At 38.9% G+C, this 12508-nt stretch overlaps 1 protein-coding gene across 1 annotated transcript; it reads left to right on the top strand.

Annotated features, from left to right (window-relative positions):
• Nucleotides 1-4941: 4941 nt before the first annotated feature.
• On the top strand, nucleotides 4942-12192 carry sod2 (superoxide dismutase 2, mitochondrial). Its single transcript, XM_088625225.1, has 5 exons — nucleotides 4942-5099; nucleotides 5776-5978; nucleotides 7070-7186; nucleotides 7795-7974; nucleotides 11827-12192. The coding sequence occupies exons 1-5, from the start codon at nucleotides 5071-5073 to the stop codon at nucleotides 11970-11972; spliced, it is 675 nt and encodes a 224-aa protein (XP_088481351.1). The 5' UTR covers nucleotides 4942-5070; the 3' UTR covers nucleotides 11973-12192.
• The last annotated feature ends 316 nt before the right edge of the window (nucleotides 12193-12508 follow it).

The following is a 12508-nucleotide window of genomic DNA, read 5'->3' as shown; positions in this document are numbered from 1 at the left end:
CATCATAAGGTGGACGCGCGCAGAACGCAGTGGGCCGGAGGATCAGCGCTCCAGACGGAGGGAGGCGCAAGTCTCTTCCAGTTGTCATAGAAATATGTTATTATTCAGAGAATCCACATCCTGTAATATCGCACACATCAACAAAGTTCAGTACATAGCTCGCTGTCTGAAATCCCCAGTGATGAATATGGATTTCAACATTTATGATAATAATAGTACGACTATGAAGACTTAGAGGAAAAACACATAATGCATAGATTTATTCTGTCGGCACGGTGGCGCAGTGGCTAGCATTGCTGGGGTGCAATCTCCATGGAGTTTACATGTTATCCCCCTCTTTGTGTGGGTTCTGTGGCTTCCTCCCACAGTCGAAAATGCTGCCAAGTTTATTGGCTTCTGGGAAAGCTGGCCCTGGCGTGGGTGTGTGCATGTCTGAGTTTGTGACAGTGTGTTTGCGCTGTGTAGCATCCTGCTCAGGGATATCCCATCATGCTCCTGCGGCTTGCTAGGAACAGGTTCCTGCCCCCCGAGGCCCTGTAGTGGATAAAGCGGTTGTAAGATGGATATATAGATGGATAATTGTGCTTAAAGGCACTGTATAAAGTTTGAACACAGAGGCATTAAAAAGTGCAACATATACTGTTGTTTCAATACTCGTGCACTGTTTAATGCTTCACAGTGTATCATTAGTGTTGTTGTTATATCTATATATTACTATTTATGTTTTCATTTGGAATTAAATGTGTAGTTTAATCTTTTGACACCCTGTTCCATCAACTCCAAATTCATGTATATTTTTGTATTCCATGCAGACAGCTTCTGTCACTTGACAGGTATGTCTATTTGCAGGTGTTCATGATGGAATGTGGAGATTACGTGTATGACTCATTTACAGTCCTACTGTGATTTTATTAGGGATTAACTGTCACAGGTGGTGATCCCAAAATACAGGATAATTTTAGCTTTACTACTCCACCGAGCAATTACAACAGTGCTAGGCCCCTTTTTCCCCACCAGAGGTTCTTCTTATCTCCCAGTACCTCCAGTGCACCCACAGACCAGACAAGACAGTCATTCTTCATAATATGCCATTTTATTGTAGTCTACCGATTACACAGAGTCCATGACAAAAATTACCCACATGCCAGCAAACCATATGAGCCCCATGGACCCCAGTTTCCAAAACCCAATGTCCCAAAGCAGAAGTCTAGTAATGCTGTTTTGGGTCAGTGACCTGGTGTGACTCCTTCTGCCACAGCAAAGACATTATGTGTTGTCTTAGGCATCCTCTTCAGTCCCGGCCAACCCAAACAATGTGGTCCCTCATGCTGAGTCTAGCTAAGTCCAGTTGTTAGGGGGGAGGACAATGATGCCGGGGTCTTCCTCTGCTGCTCTCTGTAGAGTCCCTAGTGTATGAGTCCTCTCCTGGGTCCAACAATGCAAACTGTGTTCCCCTCAAGTCTTCCCTCTCAAACACTGCCTGAGTTCTCCTGACTGTCTAGCCAGGACTCAGGACTCGTTCTTGGGAGGGCTGGGATGGGGCATGTAAATGTCCCATTGATGTGTTGCATGTGGGCAGAGCTAACTGCGCAGGGCCTCATTGAAGAACTGGCTGTATGCAGATACATTGTCTATTGTTGTATTGTAATGTATTGTAACAATACATTGTCTATGCTTACCCTCTTCTGGAGCCCCGCTCCCTCTCGGTCTGGGTTCGAGAGGTTCTTGCAGTTCCACATGCCACCTCTGAACTGTGCTGTAATTAACGAGTGTGTACGCAAGACGGACCTTTGACCAATGGGTGGAAGCTCAAAGAACAGGGAGAGAAAGGCATCAGCCTTTAGGGAGACACTGTTCTGTGTGACCTTAAAGTCAGTTTACTCAGTAAAGTCGAGTACAGTACTGTATTCTCTGCCCTAACTCAACAACAAACATTCAAGTCTTATATTTAAGGCTACAAACCATCCTGATTTTCCCAGTGCTGTCTTCCAGATAGCAGAATCAGAATGTCCTTTATTGTCCACATAAATTGGAAATTTTCTTTTGGATTCACTGAGACAACAATTAAAACCGAGTAAACAAAACTGTAACTGTATGTAAAGGAACAAGTAATAGGTTTATTCCATGCTAAGAAGAGAGAAAACAGGTGGAGAGAAGAGGTGAGAGAGACAAGAGAAAGAAGAGGTGTTTTCTCTCTTCCATTTTCACCATGGAATCAACCTATTACTTCTTCCTTTGCCAACTACGCATGCTGACGCAGCTACCAACCTGAACCACTTTAACTGTATGTAACATATGTCACATGATGCATACAATCAATGCAATATAAATAACAAAACCATACAATACAACACAATACAAAACTATAAAACTCAAGTGTGAAACATAAGATTTAAGTGTGACCGTACAGTACATGTGCTGTCAATGCAATGTTGTGGAAGGAATCAGAATTTAAAAGAGTAACGGCACACGAAATGAATGACTCCTTAAAAATCTTTTCTATAGCTTTTGGATGTGAGGTATTCTTTAAAATTAACACTGCTTTCCTGTAAACACTCCTAGTATAGATGTGGTTCAGCTGGTTCTGTTGAAGTCCCTGCCTCACACAGTGATATTGACAAGTATGGGTTTTGCAATACTGTCCCAATACTGTCCTGTTTTGTCAATCACCCGTGGGTGGGTAAAACCAGGGCATGGGGGCATCACAAGTCTCATGATTGAGTCTAGGGACTCACAAGGGGGCCAGCAGTATTGATCACGGAAGCCTCCAGCTGGGGCCAAGAGGAGGAGCATCACAGTAAACCTCTGGATTCCGGCTCTGGGAGCCAGACTGAACTTACATTTGATTAAATTTGCTCATTTGCTGCACATCTGTAAGTGAAGTAAATAGTTCATACTTACAGCCCAAGGCAAAGAGACACCAAGATCTTCGCCACTAGCAGAATGTCAGAAGGTTCCACAATGGTCATTTTTACAATATATACATTATTGTTGCCATTACCTGTTCTGTTGGATATGAAGGTTTAATTTCTTTGTTTGGCTATTCACTAGATTTCAATCTGACATATACAGTAGAAACATTTATTAAATTAGTACAGGTGGGTAGCTGCGTCAGCATGCGTAGGCTGCAAAGGAACAAGTTATAGGTTTTTTCCATGCCGAAAAGAGAAACATTCTTTGGGTGTGAGGCTCCACAGCCGAAACTTTGTATTTTCTTTCTTCTCTTTTCAGCATGGAATAAACCTGTTGTTCCTCTGCATTTATTAAATTAGATTACTTGACTGTAAACTCCTTAAATGGTATATTGTGTCCAATAATAATAATAATAATAATAATAATAATAATAATAATAATAATAATAATAATAATAATAATAATAAGGTTGTTCCTACAAATTTTAAGAATTTCAGACCCTGTGCAGTTTATCTCCACGTACACAAAAAAAGTTTGACAGTGCCATCTAGTGCTGACATGGTGCAAATATAGTTACAAAGAATTTTGATATTTTCTGTCTTGATGTCTTTGCTGTGTAACATGTTAAAAATACATTGCAATACCTGAACCTGATAAATGTTCATTTCAAATGTACATTTAAAATTTAAGGCTGTTTAAGTTACATTTTTTAAATATGTATACTTGGTAAAAGCAAGTTAAGGGTTTAAGTAAATTTACAGTTAATGTTATGAGCATATACATACTAATAACATCAACAAAGTGTACATACAAATTTACAAACCACTCGTACCAGGGATTCATTTTGAATATCGTGTAAAATTTTGGTCACCGCGTTTCATCATCATCATCACTTTCAATAACCGTTTATCTAACTTTAGGGCACGGAAGCCAGGAGCCTCAAGGCAGAACAGGGAAGACTACAAGGAGACCTGATATGGGTATTCAAAAATCCTCAATGACGAAGTGACACAGTAGGCTTCTTCAGAATGAACCATAAAATACGAACCAGAAGACACAATTGGAAACTACAAGTGGAAATATGGAAATGCATTAAAAACCATTAAAAAACGAGAACAGGAATGCAACTTTCACGTGTCCAGAACTGTGCTGCACTGTCAATCTTCCCAAGAGGAAGTGATATAAAAACACCAAAAAATATTAGAAAACCTGCAAAAGTGAATGAAGAACGGTATCTTTTAGTTGTGGGTCTCTATATCGCATTCCTCCCAGTTTTGAGGATGTACACATTTTTGTTTCGCCAGAAATGTACCTTCACCCTGTCTTGGATTTTTTAGGCATGTTTTAGGGGGACTTTTATTGTGAAAGGCAACGCGAACAGGAAGACAGTTCCTGTTGCTTAATGATGTCAGCTCCGCCCTTTTAGGCACGTCTTTACCCAAAGGGTTGTGGGAGTCTGGAACAAGCTACCCTGCAATGTGATTGAAGTCGGTACCCTGGCCTCTTTCAAGAAACAACTAGATGAAATCCTTGGTTCAATTAATCGTCTAAATACCAAACGAGCTACATGGTACGAATGGCCTCCATGTGTTTGTAGCCCTTTTGAAGAATTTTATCCATGTTCAAAAATTGCTGTTCAATTCATCACATTAAAATATTCCATCCTTTACCCTCTCGACTGCGGAAATACCTAAAAATTCTTAATCCACCCCGAGCTGATAATTTTTACAACTATTTCCAGTGCTTTAAAACATAAGTCGTGCAAACACACACATTTCTCCAGCAAGAGCATGAAGCTGAAAGAAAGTGCACTACGACAAAATGGAGTGGATAAAACCATTGTTATGCAGAACGGGGTAAATTCCTTTTAAAAAACAAAACAAATGTAGAATGCGCTAGTGGACTTTGTGATACAATATATTCTGCGTTTTATAAATCATTTTGTTTTAAAGCACATTCGTATGTACTGTAAAAACAGGAATCGTATCATTCTGACGATTTTTAATAAAGTGGTACGTTCCAAAACAAGTTGAAGTTGAAAGTTCAAGGGCAGCGTGCGTCTCCGTTCAGAAGAGAGCTGGGTTTGTATTGCTGAGGGGGCTGATCAGCACCACAGGCTGCAGAAGCAGAATTGCACTAGTTCCTTTTGCATTGAAAATGTTGTGCAGGGTCAGTAATCTTCGCAGGTAAGAAGCATTTGCGAGTAATGATGAACCACCACAAAAGCGAAAGCCAGAGTTCTATACATGTAGTGTATGTCCAAAAAGAGGCAACGGGTTACTGGGTAAAACCTCATAACACTATGGACTGTCACTCTTTTACTGATTGACAGTGACACGATTAAGATTTGTGTTAAGCTAACTGGAGTTGCATTACACTTGATGTTTAAAGTTACTTTTTAAATTGCAAATAAATAATGATGGCAGTTTTCAACTATTCGTGCACACAAAGTGTAGTTACCTCTACACTTACCTCTACATTAGTCCGTAATGGGGTCTTACTGGTTTGTCCAATTTTTTTGTCCAAAAGCATAACGCTAGCAAAGACGATGTTTATTAATAATATTAAACTATCCCGTGTTTTGTTGGTTCGTTTGTAAAACGTGTCGTAACAATCCGTTATAGTAAAACGAATGTTTTTGAAGGATATTTAACAATAACAGCTTCTTACTAAATAGGCCTTATTTTTATTAGCTTGTATCCAAGAACTGGCGAAAAATCTCGGAGGCCTCCTTATGAGTACTCGGGTTTCACTCTTTACTTTCTTTATATTTTTTTGAATAGTTACATGGTACATCAATGACCTTTTTAATGAAACAACCAAAAAACTATTCATATTAGGTGTTGTCACTTGTGACTGTAGGTATGCTGCTTCACTGAGCCCAGCCCTGAACTGTGTGGCCTCAAGGCAGAAGCACACTCTCCCTGACCTGCCCTATGACTATGGGGCATTGGAGCCCCATATCAGTGCAGAGATCATGCAGGTGCACCACAGCAAACATCATGCCACCTATGTCAATAACCTCAATGTTGCGGAGGAGAAATACCAAGAGGCGCTGGCTAAGGGTAAGCAACTGATTAATCGCTGTGCACAAATCAAGCAGCTGTTGAACAAGAACCCTTTGTATGGACAACATAATCCAAACTGTGTGATGAAAGTCCAAATACAGCCCACTTTGAGAATGAATTACAGTGCTGTTTGTTTAGATTTTACCCTTTGCAGATTGCTAAAACGGTGGGCTTTTACACCTAATTCTGTTTTAAAAAGGGATTCACCTGGAAGGCCTAGACATTATCTGAACTATTCTGTTCTTGAATCCTGCATATTTGCAAGTGACTTTAGTTTACAAGGAATGGCTGCTATGCTGTTAGGCATATCATTGTTTTTCTGTATTTTATACTTCTTTGGTTAATCTCTGGAGGAAAAGTAGTTGTAGGAGTGGAGGGCTGGGTACTAGAGTCAGCGTTTGTATAGTCAACTGTATTCCTTGTTTGAACCTACTGTACCACTTTGTTTTATTCTAACTATGCCAGGAACATAATGTTTTTTTTTAATCAGTACTGGCAAGTATTCAGGTTTCGCATGTAGAACACTATTTAATCAATCCATCTATTTTCTTACCACTTTAGAAATATAGGGTCATGGGGGATTTGGAACCTATCCTGAAAAACAATGGGTACAATATGGGTACACGCCGGATGTGACGCCAGTCCGTTGCAGTGCAGACAAACAAACACACAATCACGCCAGAAGCCAGTTAACCTGACAGTATACCTGAAAACTGGAGCACCAGAGAAAACCTGTGCAAAAGCAGGGAGAACATACAAACTCCACACAGATAGCACCCCAGGTCTGGCATTGGAGCCAGGGCCACAGCGTGATAACCACTGTGCCACCTTATTTATGTAATACAAATTCAGAGTAGGGAGCAGCACCAAATGTTTGAGAGAGGTGGAATTCTCCGCTTCAAATGCCTTTCAATTATCTGCTGAATTCCTGCAGAATAGTGAAGTAAAAACCTCCCCTTGATTTATAGAAGGGTTGCTGAGGATTATACCCATTAAAGATGGATATCTTTATTATATGATTATAGAAATGTCCACGGTTTGGGTTCACTCATATATTATGTTTAAACTGTGTATTGAATGTTTTTTAGGTGATGTTACATCACAGATTGCTTTACAGCCAGCTCTCAGATTTAATGGTGGTGGCCACATCAATCATTCTATTTTCTGGACTAACCTGTCTTCTAATAGCAGAGGGGAACCACAAGGTATGTTTTATGTAGTGTGTACTTAATATAAGTGTTATTCTTAACCTGATTTTCTTTACAGTCTAATTGAAATTGAGATATGTTTTTATTCCTACTTCTTAGCTTATTACTGTTACACTTTTTGCATTGGTTCTCATTCCGTTCTATTTTTATCAGTATAGTTGTTGCAGTACTGGTAGCTTCTTGGCTTGTTTTCATGTTGGTGGGGGGACATGACAGCTAAGGAGAGTGTGGCACCTTTGGTCAATACTGCTATCACCATACATTTAATAAGAGTCTGTTAGCATGACGTACAAGTATGCTAGTATGAAACTTGTTACTTTTAGTCTTTAAATTGTCTGTTGTGATTCATCTGCACTGTTCCTTATTCTAAATATTCTGTTGAAAATGGATCAATCTGCTTGCAAAGGGAGGACTCCTCTCCTTCCCTGCTATGATTGAAACGGTCCTGCCATTGCAAAGAATTTCTTCTACACAATTCAGTCATAGACATTAACAGATTATCTCTGAAAAATAAAGTTGACCTAATAAGATATGTTGTGAGAATCAGAGAAATCTGACTTTGAAATGTGAGTTTTGAAATCTGAATAGAGCAATGTTGTTTTCAGGAGAACTCCTGGAAGCTATCAAACGGGATTTTGGTTCCTTTGAGAAGATGAAGGAGAAAATGTCAGCAGCTTGTGTTGCTGTCCAGGGCTCAGGCTGGGGCTGGCTGGGTTTCGAGAGAGAAAGTGGTAGATTACGAGTTGCTGCCTGCGCTAACCAGGACCCTCTGCAAGCTACCACAGGTCAGTGTACATTGAAACATAAAAACAAACCGAGGCATTTCTTAAAAAATAAATAAACAAAACACAAGAGTTACAGAAATTTAGAACCAATTAGTTTGTTATACCCCCCTCACCTCTCCAGATGTGAAATTGTCAATTGCCTGTTTTTCATGTTAAGACAGGAGAGAATGAGGAAGTAGGTATAGTAGATTCCTCCAACCTGCCCACCTTCGAGCCATTTATTTTTCTCAGCAGAAAACAGTTAATACTGTACCATGCTGGTGGTTCAGTGCCTAATGGAACAGTGGAGTATCTCTTATCTATCCTCAGTGTTTTCACTTGAGTCATATTTTCAGTGTAGCCTGTAAAGAAGACCATCTCCTTTAATCAGCTTTAACTTCATTAAGGATCTCAAGTACATTCTCTTTGCAGATCTGTTAGGGGAGATCTTAATACTCCTAATATCTTAAGTAAAATCCATAGAAAGAAACTGATTAGGAATGTGGGGTAGAAGAGAAGTTGTCATGGCAATGGAATAAGACTCCAAATGGAATAAGGATTGAGTTTGACAATTTATTTAATATCAAAAGAGTCTATGATATTTCTCAAATAACTAAAGTTAACCAAACTGGAAAGCATAAGAGCAAAATGGCAGCTTATTCTCATTAGCGTTTGGTAAACTATTTGGATATCTGTATGTCAATGGGTGTAAAGAGAACTGAGGTGATGTCACTGACCAGGTAGCACACAGGCAGTTAGACTGATTTTACTGGCTCCTCATCATAGTAATAAATACTCAAAGTGAAAGTATTCTAGAGAAGGCCATAGATATTTTATCAGCTAACCTAGGAATACCTTCTTTGCATTTAAACTGAGAAGTCTAGATAATTATTGTATGATACTTCTTCCACTTTATGATGGATTTGATCAGAAGCAAACTGACGAATTTGGAAAGCTGTCTGTTCATAACATTAAGTGGCACATCTATCTACGTATGAACAGCATTTATAAATCGTTTGAAGATTAATCTTAATAGCTAATTGTACTATAACCAGAGTGTTCTGATGGGTCTTTGATGATTTGTAAGAAGCAAAATTGAATTGAATTATGACCTTTGTGAAAAGAACTATGTTGTTCTAAGCATTTACGGTGTTTAATATAAAAAATTATGAAGTTATAGAAAATATCAAAAGTTCAGTGCCTTCAGGAGACAACTGAAGCAATTTTACTGCGTTTTACAATTCCTTGATCACAGCCATGTCTTGTCCAACCATCTTGAGAATTGTAGATAAGAATTAGTCTCAAGGAACTTTAGCCCTGAGCAGATTAACAGAATGTAAAATACAATTATATCTTTTAAACCAGTATATTTTTGCCATACATTGCATACATTTAAGTCTTGTGCAAATGTATGGGGAGTCCTCCTGGGAAAAACTAAGGTTGCTGCTGGAAGAGGTGTTAATTGGGCCAGCAGGGGGCGCTCACCCTGCGGTCCATGTGGGTCCTAATGCCCCAGTATAGTGACGGGGACACTATACTGTAAACAGGCGCCGTCCTTCGGATGAGACGTAAAACCGAGGTCCTGACTCTCTGTGGTCATTAAAAATCCCAGGGCGCTTCTCGAAAATTTCCAGTTGGCCCTTACCAATCATGGCCTCCTAATAATCCCCCTCTTTGAATTGGCTACATTACTCTACTCTCCTCCCCACTGATAGCTGATGTGTGGTGAGCGTTCTGGCACACTATGGCTGCCGTCGCATCATCCAGGTGGATGCTGCACATTGGTGGTGGTGGAGGGGAGTCCCGATTACCTGTAAAGCGCTTTGAGTGGAGTGTCCAGAAAAGCGCTAAATAAGTGTAAGCTATTATTATTATTATTATTATTATTAAATGTTTGTAAGTGTGTAGAGGTGAAGTGATGTATATGTATCCAGTGCTGATTTAAATATCAAATTAATGCTTTGGATACATTGGAAACTCTAGTAGTCAAAGGTTTTTGAAGTCCAAAAATTGATCAAAAACAGTGGCTGTAATTTAATCCATTGTCATCGAGTGTTTCAAACTGACCTAAAATATCTAAAATTTACCTTCTTAACTGCTGTAGGAGCTCAACTTTAGTCAGGGTGCAAGAATACGAAATTACTTGGTTACGTTGACATCTTTGAATATCAGCAGAATTCAGATGCGTATCCTGAAGCGTGAGACATGCCTTCACTTTACATTCCAAGGGAGTGTTTTTGCAATTTGTAAAAATATGGTTTTATATATCCCCAACTGTTGCTAGGAGTGTACAAGACCCTGGATTGTTTTCTTTTCACTTCTATTACTTTAGAGACTTTAAACACTTAGATTAACAGAAGACTATGGAAATGCTGCATTCAAACTTCTGGAATAGCTATCCGAGCACTGATTGCTTTTGGAGAAAGTAATGTGGATAATAAAAACTACAAAACAAGGCATCCTATTTTTATAGAGAGTTAAAGTTTAATGGTCAAACCTAGTTATAATGTGGTGATATTGTTGTCATTGTTTTCATTCAGAGTTGATGTTACCTACCTTCAAGCACTCAAAAACATATGTGTAAAGAGGTCAAATTAAAATAAGAGGTAGCTTCACTGAATCAATGTGACCATCAGTGGTATTTGAAATTCATAATTGTATTATTGTTTTGTGGCTCAGAAACATAATTTCTTATTCATCTTGTTACCCACACATTTCAGATTACTGGTTGTGTTACACACTGGAATATATTTTTTTCACCTATTGCCTTCTATGTCTTTGTTCCTGTCAAATTAAAAGCAAATGTGTGCTGGTAAGTGACAATGTAATCCGACTGGATTTTAATACATTTTTGTAACGAAAGCAATCATCTAAAAGAGTTAATCAAATAACTCCCTAGTTGTTTTCCCAGACTGATGAACTGGCTTAATGGCTTCATTATAGTGCTGGTGATTGAAAATTTTAATTGTCTAAAGTATTTTATAGAAATGAAAAGAAAAAATAAAGGAACTTCTTTTTTGTACTTCTAATAGCACACAGAGATATACAATTCCATATTTCAAAAACATTATATGGTTTCAAACAAAACCCATAACCCCATGAGTGAAATGCACTTAAGTCAGATGCAAAGCCAATTGTAAATTGTGTGTGCTATCATATCAGTGAGGTTAGCCATTTCAGTAGAGGTTTTTGTTTAAAGTTAATAGGACCATCTTATATGGCACCAGCTATGCCAGCCAGACAATGTGCAAGTTAGAGCAACAGCTTGCATCTACCACTTCGGCTAGCTTAGTAATAAACTAGGGTACCCACGTTTCCAACCCTCATGGTGCTAAGATTCAAGAGGTGCACAACATGTTATGGACTCTTTCTTTTGTTGACGGATGACTGCAGTCGTCTCTTCCAACTGTTGAAGATGAGATTGGATGGTCCCCTTAGTAGCACAGAAATCTCTAGCAGCAAAGAGATCATTTTTCAGACGTTCCTTGAGGCAAAATGCCATAACATCCCTCAGTGTGTAGATCTATGCACCAGAGAGCCACGGTCACCCCAGTGAGTTATCACAGCAAAGTGCAGTGTGTGCACCTGTGTCCTGGAATGTGCTGCTTCTTTTCTTACCCTTGAAGAAGAGGCCACTGCAACTGTGAGGTGACGTTTAACTTAAATTCAGAGCGGATATAGGTGTTGAGTGTGACAGTATCTTCCGCAAGTGAACTTTTTCTTATAATTGATGTGTTAAGCACAATGGTGCCATTGAGTTTACTTGATTATTTGCATCATACATAGTGTCGCTGAGTCTTTGATCATGTATAGGGCCACTCTTAATGCTCTTCAAGTTTACTATTTTGTTCACATCATTTCATTTTCTTTCAGGTCTTATTCCTCTGCTTGGGATTGATGTCTGGGAGCATGCCTACTACCTGCAATACAAGAATGTTAGACCTGACTATGTGAAGGCTATCTGGAATGTGGTCAACTGGGAGAATGTGTCCGAAAGGCTCAGAGCAGCAAATAAATGACTGGATTGTCAGGATAGACCTAACATGTCTTCAGAACCTTTACCCAGTGCTTTATGAAGTGCTCAGTTCAGATATTGCAATCACTTAGTTGGCTACATTAAAGGCAATGTTGGTTAAATCAAAGCTCTTTTCCAGTACACATTCAGACTGGCGTGCTATGTATCATCACAACATATAAGTTTAGTTTTGGTAATATCCAATTAAAATAATTTAAAAAATCTCCTTGATTTTGTATGCTACTTATTTGGGTTAAAGTTTGTCTCTGTAAGTCGATCATTCTTTGAGATATATAATGTATATACAGTAGTATAGTTATAAAACATTGCAACGTTTTATCGCTTAAATGGTACTGTAGTCCCAAGAAGAATGTGACCAACAACAGAAGCCAGACTGATTTCTAAATACCAGAGTCCTAAAAATCTATTAAATAGCCTCCATGCAGTATATACTGTATGTGTTAAGAATTTTTATAATTGTTGTCCTCAACTAAAGTACACCCACAACAACAAAGGTAAAATAGCATCATACAAATATTG

Source organism: Lepisosteus platostomus, chromosome 3, assembly GCF_059453375.1.
Source record: "Lepisosteus platostomus isolate fLepPlt1 chromosome 3, fLepPlt1.hap1, whole genome shotgun sequence".
NCBI classification, from domain to species: domain Eukaryota; kingdom Metazoa; phylum Chordata; class Actinopteri; order Semionotiformes; family Lepisosteidae; genus Lepisosteus; species Lepisosteus platostomus.
Note: the sequence above shows the minus strand (reverse complement) of the source record. Positions and strands in the feature narration are given on the sequence as shown.